A 14,603-nucleotide genomic window follows, 5' to 3' on the forward strand; every position below is an offset into this window, starting at 1 on the left:
CAATTTTTTTTTAACTGTACCACCGAAATTCCGCAGCTAGGACTAGACTAACTGGGGATTTAGCTCATCTTTGAACCAAATGGAGACTTCCTTTATGACAGGACGTTTTTTACTTCGAATCGAGATTCAACTTGTAATTACGCCAAGGAGTCTGCAATTCAGACCGAAATTCGGTAGCTAGGACTGCACTAACTGGGGATTTAGCTCATCTTTGAACCAAATGGAAACTTCCTTTATGACAGGACGTTTTTTACTTCGAATCGAGATTCAACTTGTAATTACGCCAAGGAGTCTGCAGTTCAGACCGAAATTCGGCAGCTAGGACTGCACTAACTGGTGATTTAGCTCATCTTTGAACCAAATGGAAACTTCCTTTATGACAGGACGTTTTTTACTTCGAATCGGGATTCAACTTGTATTTACGCCAAGGAGTGTGCAATTCAGATTTAGCTCGTTTTTACCACAAAATCCAATAAAGTACCTGCAGTATGTGGCATACCAGTAGAACTACTCTACATAGTAGAATCTTACAACGTCTTCTATCTGTACCATAGAAAAGTAATAGCTGTACAAAGTAGGATCTTGCAGCGTCAAATATATGTAACATAAAAAAGTAACAGCAGTATTAGAAACAACATACTACCCCGGGTCCTGCTCGACGTCTGCCATAGTCACCTTGCACATGAAACGATAAGAAATTAATTCAAATAACTACAGACCCATATCGCTTATTGTTTACTTGCCACCCTGTTAAAATTCTCCCGGAAATACTCCTTGATTGTATGACAAGACATAATACCTGAGTGTTCCAAATTATACCAAAATGGTTTCAGGGGGATGTCTGTTTGGCCTGTTGGCATATATTGATGACATTAATTGCTCAAATACAAGATAGCTCCGAGTGACTGGAAACCCTGTCGACGATGCAGCTAGATCTTTTGGAATGAAAATAAACACCAGTAAGACTAAATTGTTGAGAGTGGCGGGGCACATAGAGCCAGATCCCTCTCACACGAAGGTCATTATTTAGGGTGAGTAAATCAAGCGGGTTGGTCATTTGGTATACCTCGGAAGTGTGCTAATTTCCACAAATGGCTCATGAAAACCTATAAATGAAGCCTGGCTCTTACCTCTGCATGCTTCATGTCAATATGCTCTATTTGGAAAAAAACTCTGGTAATAAAGGTGAAGATACAATTTTCCCCTGTTTAAGTAACTCCAGTTGGAGCGTATGGAGTGGAGACAAGGACCCTAGGAACCGAGGCCAAGTGCTGACTAGCGGCTTTTGGAACTAAAACGCTCAGAAAAAGTATTGGAATAACTTACCTGGATTAGCTATCAAACAAACGATTTCCGCTCTTTCCAAAGTATTATCAAGCCATCATATAGACCATTCAACTCCAATAGCGTCAATAGTTTGGACTTACCCAGCGTATGTCTCCTGTCCAACTGCCTGAAGTAGCCTTTGAAGGAAGTATTAATGTCTTTCACCCAAGAGATGACTTCCCAAGCGCTGGCTATAGAAACTTCTCAATCACCCCTTCCCAGTACTGCTGAGTATTGCGGTAAACAGGGAAGCATACTGAAAATACTGTGGTGATGTCGTCAGTACAGAATCCCCAGATTGGTCAACCTTGCTGGAGGGGAGTTAAGTAAGTATACTAGAATAAAAAGTAAAATTATATGTATGAAGGCCATTCAGTACATAGTTTAATGTGCAACCAAGTCTTCATCGCACAGCTCTCCACATTCATTCCCTTTGTACTATAAAAAAAATGCCGCTTCACACCATTAAATTCCATCTCTAGCAACTAGTAGCAAGCCTTTGCCCAATTAACACTTAATTGACCATACCAAAATACCCCTTTCTACAAATATCTTACCGAAGTTTTCTACGTCTAGTCGTGCACTAAGTCAAAAGGAAAGGAAGGCGAGCCAAAGAATTTCAAGACATGTTACTGAGATTTCTGTTCCGCTCTTAGAGCCAAAAAAAAATGAGGGATACATTCGTTATACAATTAAAGAAAATATATGATTTCCAAGGACTACGAAGTGGGTTTTTCACTAGTCGACGAAAAGGACCTCATCCGAAGTCACTTCTTATCTTCACTGTATTCTATTGCCTCTGATCTCTATGATATAGCACCCTATCATAGAAATTCCACCAACAGCAGGATCTACCCAACATCTCCCTACCCCTGCAAAACAATATGCACTAAGACTCACAAAGTATTAAAACAAAAAATTAATAAGTATCTTAGCAAAAAATAAACAGCGACATTGAAGCTTGCAACAGACAAAATCTAATTCATAAAGACTTAATTCCTGTGAATCCATCCTTTGCTCTACTTGCCAGCTCAAAGTGGATATTTACCTCATTTTTCTTAAGAGTGCTAGAGCCTCATGGAAGTGCGGGCATAATATTTTCTTGGAGTAAGGCCCTTCACTTTCTGGTATCTTGAAAAAGACAATTAAATAATTTCATAGACCACACTGCTTTTCCATTTACGAAACAAATAATTGAAGAAAAAACGGGTTTAATTTTTTTAAATAAAGCAGTGACAACAAAATAAAATAAAAACTACACTTTAACTAACAAAAAATAAAAATACTCCGAATATTTCGGCCCCACCTCCGGGAGCCTTTCTCAACGGGAAAAAAAAAACAAAAAGGGAGAAAATTACAACAATTTAAGACTATTTTTAAGACATTTTAAAAAATGCCACGACAACTAAACCAAACTAAAAATATAAACAATCAAACATAAAAGAAACAAGAACTCACATTTTTAAAACAAACACTCCCGCACTTGACTGTAACTTTAGAAAAAACTGCAATAATTGTTTCTATTGGCACTTTCCTCTGCCACAATCGCTGTATAAATGGGGATCTATCAAAAATGAAAAATATAAATACTTGTAACAATACGAAAAAGAGGTCACCCAACCCCCAAATCCAATCAAAATCTTACAGGTTAATGAAACACAATTATGAATTATAAATTGAATGGATTTTTTCATTTGCTATTTTAGCTGCCGTCCGTTGACTTCTTACAGCATTGACCATGCTTTGACCTCCGTTCGCAAGGTTATTACTTGTTTTAGGACAATTATGCAAACCAATACTCGTTGAAGTTTTTGACTGGTCTTTAATTAAACTATTATAAATTGAATTTATTTTAAATTCCCCCTCATCTCTATTGATACTAATACCCCCATAGATAATCTTTTTTATTTCTATAATTTCTCTGAAACTTTGTAAAAGTCCTACTGACTTATCAATAATTTTTGTCTGATCAAATAAAATACTATGATGAGGAAAATTATACACGTGACCAGCTATAGCGGATTCAAAAGTATCAGGTTTTTTATTTTGTCTTAGCGAGCAATCTATCGCATATTTGTGTTGCTGTAGCCTATTTTTTAAATTCTGCTGTGTTCTACTTACAAAATAAAATAAAAACTACACTTTAACTAACAAAAAATAAAAATACTCCGAATATTTCGGCCCCACCTCCGGGAGCCTTTCCTCTTTTTCGTATTGTTACAAGTATTTATATTTTTCATTTTTGATAGATCCCCATTTATACAGCGATTGTGGCAGAGGAAAGTGCCAATAGAAACAATTATTGCAGTTTTTTCTAAAGTTACAGTCAAGTGCGGGAGTGTTTGTTTTAAAAATCTGAGTTCTTGTTTCTTTTATGTTTGATTGTTTATATTTTTAGTTTGGTTTAGTTGTCGTGGCATTTTTTAAAATGTCTTAAAAATAGTCTTAAATTGTTGTAATTTTCTCCCTTTTTGTTTTTTTTTTCCCGTTGAGAAAGGCTCCCGGAGGTGGGGCCGAAATATTCGGAGTATTTTTATTTTTTGTTAGTTAAAGTGTAGTTTTTATTTTATTTTGTTGTCACTGCTTTATTTAAAAAAATTAAACCCGTTTTTTCTTCAATTATTTGTTTTGAAAAAGACAATTTCAGACACAAGACAACCTCAGGAGTTTTTAATATAGGTTCATGCGCTGAATCAACGCTAAACAAGAGAAGGGATTTAAAAATTGATATTTTTAGTATTGCTTGGTCTTTCTTTTTTTACTTTGGGGCTATGGATTGTTGCTAAGCTTCTAGTAGTACAACTGCAAATTGGGTGCATTCTTTAATAAACTTCAAACAAAGCTTGTTGTTGCCTGGTGTTAAGCCTCTTAGACAATTTTTTTTGGACATAATTCTATCCTTGTATTAGAAACCAACTAGGGTTTCTTATGGATAGAGGATATGATGAATGAAAATTTGGAGCATAAAGAGTAGAAATGAAAGTTAATATTGTTTTAAAACTTGATTGAAGGACACTATCACAAACCAGTGCTTACCACGCCCATTAAAACGACCACGAGAGAAGGGCCAATTACGTTTTACTAAAAACAAGGTGGGTTAAAAGTAAAAAGAACTAAGCATAGTTGCGGTTCGAGTAGTAGTAGCAGGTTTAGCAATAGAAAGACAAAATGGTTTCTGAAATACAGGGGCCAATCTCTAGCATTTTTATTGGGGGGGGGGGGTAAGAGGGTTCCATATTCGGACAGTTAGGGGGTATGGGGTATATCATAATCTTTTTCTCCACATTATTGGGGGGAATCTGCCCCCAACCCCAAACGACGCCCCTGCTGAAATACTTTCTTATATGTCTTCCGTAATACTCAAGCTTGACAAATCTGTATACTTTGCTATTAGTAGGCTATCGAGTTGAGTTACACTGAAGGGGAAAAAATCGAGTAAAAGCAAGCAGAAGAAGGTTGGTCACCTGCCACAAGCGCCGGTGTACCCACCGGGAGTAAAATCCCTTAAATTTATGGGATCAGATGAGCAGGGATCAGCGCTTCCTTGTTGAGTTAGTTCTGAAGGTAGCAACCTGCTTGATTCAGTGCAACCCAGTTTTCATTCAACCGCTGTGGTGTATAGGTGATTGGCAGTTCAAATCGCTCTATGATTGTATCTTATGATAAGAACCTTGGATAATGAACTTGCATGAAATTAGACCTGATTACGGATAGCGTCTAGTGACATCACTGGAGTGGGTGAATACCAATATGTATACTCGCCTGTGCTGAGCTTTACGCAGACCTGTCTTCGATATCAAGATATTGTGAAGAAGGCGGTTCTCACTACCGCAAGTAAGTTTTTTTACGAAATAAGTAATAAAGGAGGTCCATGAGATTTTGGTGAAAATACTTGAAAGGTATGATGGTGGTTGGATTAAAGAGAAAAGAGCTCAAACTGGGAAAGAAATTTTGATGGGTGATATCTACGAAAGCCTTAAAGCAGCAGAAAATATTACCAGTTGGAAGTTCAGGTTCACAATCTGGAAGATCTCAGAGGTACAACGAGCCTGTCCCAAAGATGTTTTAATAGCATTAACTATACGTGTCAATGAATACACTGAAAAACTTGAGTCCCTCGTTGACGAAACCTCTCCTCAAAAGGATCTATGTCGTGTATTTATTGGTAACATTTCTCCGGAAGTGGCTGAATCATGCTCCAAACAAAAGGATTTTTTGAGCGAATCTGCTGATCAAGAACAAGTTCAAAAATAGACTTGGTGAGAGGATGTATCGCCGCTTATCTCAAATCAGAAGGGGCTGCCGAAGCCTTTTCAAGTTCACGGACTAGTAAACCTGAACTGAAAGTAAAGTATCAGAAACCAAAATTTGCCGCAATTATCAAATTTGTCCCCCAAAGTACTACACCGGATGATATCTGCAAAATAACTCTAACATACTAGAAGCTAAGCGATACCGCAAATCAGGTACCGTGAAACTCCTTTTTGGTAATGCCCTTGCTTGAGACAAAGCGCTGAAGCTAGGGATTTATATGGAGTATACCCATCTAAGAGTAACTGAATTTAGAGAAGTCCCCAAACGCTGCTTTTGCTATCAGTATTTTGACCATCTTGCTCGCAACAGAAAAACTGAAGGTTTATTCAGCTTATTGCAAGTACCTAAAATTTTTACTATGTATGTTGCTCCACGAAAGGAATTTCTCATTGCTAATACGTTGTAATATGTATGATCCTCTGGATATGATACATGAGGTAGAAGAGTCGGCAAAGTTTAAGTCTCTTTGCAAACTGGCGAGTTTCTTACCTATACATATTTTGTATAAGTGCGATTTTTTAAAGTTGCGTCATATTATGTTTTATTCTTTTTAAAGTTGTGTATGTATGCATATTATTCTATTTCGCTATTTCACTTCACTTTTTCATGTTGTATGAGTGGGCATCAATAAATTACTTACTTACTTACTGATTTCAGTTTATAAGTTAATATACAGCATTAAGGCGATTAGTTTTACAATTTAAATTTAATCGTGTTTTCTCTATATGACCCTTAAATGAACAAAACAAATATTATTTTGTCAAATGAAACAGAAAAAGAGAATTAAACCACAACAAGAGTGAAAATCAATTAATGGGAGAGGCTCATACCACCTCAACCTTAGTCCCTTGTGCCAAATTTTTATCAGTGTTCTTTTGATGCAAATTCTGGAAAATGACCTTGCTTAACTGAAGAGCTATTAGTTAGAAATAATTTTACATTAGAAAATTTCAAAAGCAAGATGATCCAAAGTTTTTACTGTGTAATTGATATCCTGAAAGACGTTGCTATCTCAAATTTGATTTGGTTTTTACATTCAGAATCAGGAGGAGAAAAAAAGCCTTTCACCTTTTAGACAGAGAAATTTGAATCCAAAACAAATAGTTTTCAGTAATATTTAGGAGCTTCAAGATTTCAAGGAAAATCCTCTTTAAGCATAAGAATTTATAATTTGTTTCTTTTAAACCTCACCTCTTCCCCCAAAGAACAACTGCAAAAAATGGAACAGAAAGACTTTTTTGACGAAGGCTCTTTTTCAAACGTGCGAGTTAATAACTACTTTGATTTGAACAGTTGAAAAAGCTAATCATGATATTTTTTTTTACATGTAGGTATACAATTCCCCCCCTCCCTTAAGAGCCATATCTAACCCTATAAGCACAACAACAAGTGACTATTTTAATTCGTTACCTCTTATTTAGCATGGCTCTAAAATATCTAAAAGAAAATAGCTTTTTTTTCATTTCTCGCAAAGAAAAATAGTTGGGACGTAAAAAAAAGCTATGAAATCCTGATATTGTCGTAGAAATATTGTTTCCTGTACACCTCAAAATCCACTCACATCCCCGACCCTCTTATAAAGTTTATTATGGATAATCTACAACAAATGGGCTGCAAAACGGAAGAAGCAGTACAGCATAAATGGTTGGGGCCAGTTCAATCCTATATGAGTGCACATTTCACACACTACTGTTTCATTTGGCCTACTTTACTGTTTGTATATATGACTATACTTCTTGTCTGTGATTTGGATACTAGCGTTGAAAAGTATTTTCTGCAAACGCTGTTCAGGTTTGATTTTTTTCTCAGATTCATTAAAATTTCAAAATGGACGGCTGTTTGTTATGAAAATTGACAATTCATATGTTCATGAACGACAAGGTATTTATCCTGGCTTGTGTAATTTTGACCAATCAAAGATCTTCACTATACGAAGAGTGGCTCTACTTTGATTCTGATTTCCAGATGCAGTTTTAAACCAAAATATTATCAGGAAAAGATTTGCCTATTCTGTTGAAATAGGCCTAGGACTTATCTAATGTAAAGCTATTTGCTGACACTGCCCTTTTTTATCAGTCTGTGGTAAAATTAATGGTACAAATTTTTTAGTTTGACCTCTCAGAAGGAAACAGCATAAAATTATGAAAACTAAGCAAAGGACAGTGCCTGCTCTCACACAAATATCATGGTTAAAATATAGGTGAAATTATGATTTAGCTACTTTTGATATTTTGGAAAGGGGTTAGGCTGGGAAAATGAAACTCAAGGATGGGTCTGTAGACTAAAGTATGCCACAGGGTGTTATTTTGAAGTAGGCCTACCTACCTCTCCTCCTTCTCCCTCTAGAGGGCCTTACCTTTCAAAATCTATGTGTTATAAAAGTGAAACCTTGGAAAATAGATCTTCTTAAATAGAGTTGGCTACATTCAAACTGTTTTGAGCTTTACTACTTTCCTTGATCCCAATTTATGAGGTTTTAAAGATCTGCAAATACACTTCCTAAATTTAGAAAAAAACATTGATATAGCTTAAAATTTTACTCAAATACCAGGAATGGTATTTTCAAAAAAAGAAACTGATAACTGAAAGTTTGGGTAAAATGTTGTTTTGTCAAAACTTTGATAGGAATTAGAAGAGGGTTAACATAGAAGCTTGGCAATGCCTTTCACAAGAATGTTCTTGGACCAATATTCATTACTTAAAGTTTCATTTTCCTAACCTAACCCCTTTCCATGATTGCTAAAAGTAGCTAAACTAGGATTTTGGTTAAATTTTTTGCTGTTCATATTATTGACTTACAAATAAAGTTAACATACCACTTGATGCCTTTTTTAAGCTCTATGCAAATTTGATAATCACTTCTATCACAAATTCAAATTTATACCCTTCTTGAGCTCTTGAAAATGACCAAAATATTTCTAGTTTTTGAGTATTAGCCAAAATATCACTGTTGTAGTGATCCATGCTTGGTGCTTTACACTAATACAGATTATCTCTCCTCCAAATGGGCAGAGTTTAATGAGTTAGTTAATGAGCAGAAACCACATGTAGTCACTGTTATGGAAGTTATACTGAAACATTTCAGTGATCCATCTGTTTTTGCTCAGCAGTTGCTGCATTATAGTTTAGTGTTTAACAAATCTACAAAAGAGAGGTTTGTGTTTACATTCAGGAATCTATAAAGTGTCTTGTAGTAATTGATCCATTAGTAGATTCAATGTCATAATGCATTTGGATTGATATCAAGCTACCTTCTGAAAGTAGTTATATGCATATTGCTGTTTTTTATTGGAGTCCTACTTCCAGTCTTACAAGTGGTATTAACAATGCTAATATTCTTGCCTACCTTTCACATCTTGCAAAATTTTGTTCTAAATTACTTATTTTGGATGACTTTAACTTATCATGGATAGATTGGTGTGTCCATAGTACAAGTCAGCCAAGTCTGTCTTATGAACAGCAGTTTTTAAATACAGTGGATAATATTTACTTGTATTTTATCAGCATATTGATGGGCCAACTTGAGCCAGAAAGGATGCTGCTCCATCTATTTTGGACCTTGTTATTACTAAACCTATAGATGATGTATTGAACATAGATTTTAGACCACCTTTAGGTAAAAGCAATCATGTTGTCTTTGAGGTTTATATGAACACCAATCTCCAGAGAGAGGGGGCTGACACTTTGAGGTAGAATTATATTAATACAGATTGTGAACCTATCAAGAATTTCATTTCATCACTTAGTATTATGCATGTGCTAAAAACTGGTCAAGTGTCTCTAAATTCAGCTTTTGAATTTCTGAAATGGTATAAGAAGAAATTTGTTCTATTAGTGAGTAAATGTTCTGACCATAGAAGAAATACTAAATTTCCATATCAAATACTCCAAGTAATTTGTTAAAAAAACATGACACATCCATCTCCACAATTGATAATGATTTTGAAAAGGTTCACATTTTAATGAGACTTTTGCTTGTGTTAAGCCAAAACCAATACCCTCATGTTTTGAAATACTGACACTATTATCTGAAACTACTTCACCCTTTAATGATTCAGATTTTTTAGTAGTTGAAGTGTTTGATATTCTTGAAAAATTAGACACATCAAAATCACCAGATGTAGATGGATTCATAAATGTTACAAATAAAAAAATAGTTGCAGAAATTGCAACACTACTTACTTTCATATTTAATTTATCTTTTGCACATTGGCCCCTCTGACTATAAGAAAGTATTAGTAAAACCCCTTCATAAAAAGGGTTCCAAATCATATTTTAGAAATTATCAGCCAATTCCAATCACTTCTATTTTTTGTTGAGTGATGGAAAAATTGATTGTAGAGCAAATTCAGAAGTATTTCAATGACAATAGTCTTTGGAGTCCTGCTCAGTATGGTTTTGGCAAACAAAAATCTTGTAATACTGAACTTTGTGAGGTAATTGTTGACTTTCTGGGGTTTGCAGATCTAGGTATATCAATTGATAATGTTATATTGACTTCTTGAAGGCTTTTGATAAGGTATTGAGACCCTTACTTTGTAAATGTGCTACATACAAGAACAGTTTTATTCATAGCTTTTTATCTCAAGGAGCATGTTCAACAAATAGCTGTTGGGGGGGGGGGTAATATCATCTCTGATTCAAGCAATAAGTGGAGTGCCCCAGGGCAGTTGCCTAGGACTTGCTTTATTTGGTTTATTTGTTAATGACTTGCCCTCTTCTATCCACCATTCAATCTTTAAAGTTGTTTGCTGACAATGTGAAAGTCTACTTACCCATAAAAGATCTAACACGTGTACAACTTATGCAAGAGAATCCTGACTCAGTGGTGTAAATTCAATTCTGTGTTTATAAATCCATCTAAGTGTGTTGTTTTACATTATGGTCATAGGATACCTACCAATTACATGTATCCTTTGTCTGGTACAAATGTCCATTCAGAAAAAATGGGGCAAGACCTTGGTATCCATATTGATACCCAACTAAAATTTGACAAGCCTGTTTCAGCAATTGTGAGAAATGCAAACTACCATCTATTGTCTTTGAAGAGAAGTTCCAGAAAATTCAATCTTTGAAATTTTGTTTGATTGGACGATTTTGAGAAAAAGGGGAGGGGGCCTAGTTCCCTTCCAATTTTTCGGTTACTTAAAAAGGCCACCAGAACTTCTAATTTTATTTACAAACGTTTTTATTAGTAATAAATATACATAACTTGCATAATGAACTTCTATATTTGTATATTTTTATTGTGTATATGAGGGGGTTTGCTCCCTTGTTGATACCTCACTCTTTACACTTAAGTTCAAATTTTCTTCCAATTCCTTAAGAATGACCCCTGAATCAAAAAGGCTGCTTAATTAGAATAAATAGTTCTTTTGGAGTTACTAAAAATACTTTAGCATAAAGAGCAAGGCATTGAGGAGGGGATGAACCCCCTCATATACATAATTATTTCTGTTTATTTTAAGTTTTTATGTTGCCTTTACTTTCAGTTGAAGAAATGTTTTTTTTTTAATTTAATTTCTCTTTTTTTTTTTAATAATGCTGGAAAATATGGCATTATTAATTTTACTTTTTTTTGGCTAAATAGTTTTCTCAATGTATTGATCAGATGATTTTGAGAAAATGTATGTAAACATTGGTAAAGTTCATAACTTGCAACCCTTCTCCTGGGGACTGTGGGGGATTAAATTGTCCTCAAAGACTTAGTTATTAGATTTTTTGACTGTTGAACAAAATGGCTATCTCAAAATTTTGATCCAATGACTTTGGGATATTTTGAACACATATACAGTGTTTATCATCATCAGTAAAAAACTCAAATCTGATGATGAACACTGTATATGTGTTCAAAATATCCAGTTAAAAATTTTTATATCTGTTCACTGTCAATTAAAAGGTTTCATTCATATTTTGAACTGTTTTACTTTTTTTAAGAGTCATATTTATATTACTACTTGCTCTATGGTTGCTTATTTAATTTCCGTTTGTTTTTGGTTTCATTTACTCTTGAATTGTAATCTCTGGTGGTTTTCAGTTTGAATTATTATAAGAATTTATTTCGGCTGGTCTTAATATTGATATTGCTTTTTACTTTTCTTTGAAAAACTTCTTTTTTAGAAATTAAAAAAAAAATTCATAAATAGGCAAAATTTATCTATTATAAATTGGCAAAAAATGTCAATTATATTCTTCAATAAACCTTGAGTCTCATAATCCTAATTCTAATTCACCATCATCATTTCTTTGAAGTGTTTAGACTTATTTTTATTTGCTACAATAAATTTAAAATGTTACTGAGGCTTCAGCATCAGAATTCAAGGATTTAAAAGAAAATTAATTGTCATTATCAATATCAGGTGTTTCAATGATTAGTAATGATTGTTACATTACTCATCTCTTTGAGCTGGATATTGTTGTTTCATATTACCTTAGTTATTTTGCTAGTGTTGTTCTTTGGGAGTTCCTTTGATGTTCATAAGGGTTGCCTTATTACTGTTGGATAACCAGGTTTTGTCTGTCACTGAACTTTGATTTAAGTTAGGCCTGGGCTTGAAATTATTATCCCTTCTCGAGAATTAAGTCACTTTACTAGAGCTTATATGACAAGTATTTGTAATTTCTTATGTTATGCAATATTTACATTTATAAGCAAGTGATGAGAAACCAAAATGACATTTTTTTTTACCAGTAATGGTGAAGCCTTAATAATATAGGTACAAAGTATGTCAAATCCACATCCAAAATTATTTTTCAACAGAAAAAATATGCATAGCAAGATAAGTGGGAAAAAAGCAGTTAAAAAGATATGTCTAAAAAGAAAATGGAAGAAATCAGCCCATTAAAATCCATAAACTGCATTCTTTTAATCTTTTCTGAGAATAATGGAACCTAAAATTGCTTGCATATTACCACCTTATATTTGCTACATTTTGCACCTTTTATTTATTTCAGATTTAAAATGGATGGTGACATTGAGAAGTTCCAAAGTTTTGGTGATGTTAATGCACCAGATGGTAATGTAATCTTAGAAAAGGGTGATGATAGGTTTGGAAGTGTTTTTATTAGTCCACCATTTTCAGACTCAGAAAAATTTAGTGATTATCCTAACTTTTCACCTGATGGTGACACAGAAAAAGAATCTTATTTAAACTTCGAAAGTGACACTGATAAAAACCTCAAAGAAATTGGTGAGGTAACTAGTGATATAAAAGATTCAAAAGAAAGTGCTTCATATAATTCTGTGGCAGAAGTAATCACCAAGCCTGTTGAGATTTATAATGAAAAATCTAAGGATGGAATTGAAGAAGTGGGAAATGAAACTTTGCTGAATATAGTTAAGGAAGAAAGAGAAGAAGAGAGCTCTACTGAAATCATAAAAAAACAGGAAGAAGAGAGAAAGTTGAATTTCAATTTGTTTGAAAATTCTATGGAAATTGAAAATGTCAAAAAAGAGAAAGAAGAAAAAATTAATTTGGCAGTCACAGAGCAAAACCAGCTGAAAAAGAAAGAAGAAAGAGCACACAAAGACAAAAGAAGTAGTCATGATAAAAGACATAGCTCACATAAGTCAAGACATGAATGCAGAAGATGCTATGAAAGATCAAAAATAAGACGTGCCAATGTTGGGGTTCAATGCAGAATTGATAAATCTGTAAAAACCGATCGAGGTGCTTCTCATAAGGACATGGACATGAGGAAGTTGAAATATAAACAGTATATGCATATTGAAGTGTACCCAAATGGAGGAGCTTCTGTTGTGCATATGTATCAACATGAAATTGCTCACTTAAGTGAAAAGGAGACTGAAGAACTAGCAAAAGAATTTTTTCAGGTAAGCTTGAAAATGTTATCCATGAATTCTTAGATTTAAGAAACATGGAAAATCTGACAAAGTAAGTAAATAAGTAATTTGATTAACAATGCTTCTTGACTACTATAGTCCTTGCATTGACCCTGCTGCGTATTTGTAAAATACAAAAGTTTGTATTGAATCATTATCATAGTATAATCTGTTTTGATTAACATTCTCCTTCAGCCACTAACAAAATTAGGATTTTTTACAATGAAGGGAGGGGGTATAATTTAAAGAGTGACAAATTAGGTATAAACTTTCAAGAGTATGTAGTTGAAATTATGAAAATGTTTGGACTTTTTTTTATGGCACTTGGTATTAACCAAGTGACATATATCAATTGCAAATTCTGTCTGGCGGTCTGTTGGTCCCAGTTTTGCTACTTTAGGAACTTCCAGGTAAGCTAGGACGATGAAATTTGGCAAGCGTATCAGGGACCAGAGCAGATTAAATTAGAAATAGTCGTTTTCCTGATTTGACCATCTGGGGGGGGGGAATGGGGGGCTGGTTAATTTGGAAAACATAGAAAAAATGAAGTATTTTTAGCATATGAGCGGATGATGGGATCTTAATGAAATTTAATGTTTGGAATGATATTGCGTCCCAGAGCTCTTATTTTAAATCCCGACCGGATCTGATGACATTGGGGGGAGTTGGAGGGGGGAAACCTAAAATCTTGGAAAACACTAAGAGTGGAGGGATTGGGATGAAACTTGATGGGAAAAATAAGCACAAGTCCCAGATACATGATTGACATAATCGGAACGGATCCGCTCTCTTTGGGGTAGCTAGGGGGGGGGGGGTAATTCTGAAAAATTAGAAAAAATGAGGTATTTTTAACTTATGAGCAGGTGATTGGATCTCAATGAAATTTGATGTTTTGAAGGATATCGTGTCTTAGAGCTCTTATTTTAAATCCTGACCGGATCTGGTGACATTGGGGTTGGGGGTTGGGAAGGGGAAACCTAAAACTAGGAAAACACTTAGAGTGGAGGGATTGGGATGAAACTTGGTGGGAAAAATAAACACAAGTCCTAGATACATGATTGACATAAACGGAACGGATCCGCTCTCTTTGGGGTAGTTGGGGGGGGGTGTTATTTCTGAA

At 34.6% G+C, this 14,603-nt stretch overlaps 1 protein-coding gene across 1 annotated transcript in view; it reads left to right on the forward strand.

Moving 5' to 3' along the window:
* The first annotated feature begins 7,436 nt into the window (after positions 1–7,436).
* The window catches only part of LOC136026349 (lysine-specific demethylase RSBN1L-like), a 57,506-nt gene continuing 50,339 nt past the window's right edge, over positions 7,437–14,603 (forward strand). Inside the window, exons 1-2 of the mRNA XM_065702863.1 lie at positions 7,437–7,521; positions 12,595–13,474. Of these exons, the coding sequence (XP_065558935.1) occupies positions 12,602–13,474 (873 nt within the window). The 5' untranslated portion in view covers positions 7,437–7,521; positions 12,595–12,601. The remainder of the gene's footprint in view (positions 7,522–12,594; positions 13,475–14,603) is intronic.

The sequence above is a fragment of the Artemia franciscana genome, chromosome 4, assembly GCF_032884065.1.
Source record: "Artemia franciscana chromosome 4, ASM3288406v1, whole genome shotgun sequence".
NCBI classification, from domain to species: Eukaryota; Metazoa; Arthropoda; class Branchiopoda; order Anostraca; family Artemiidae; genus Artemia; species Artemia franciscana.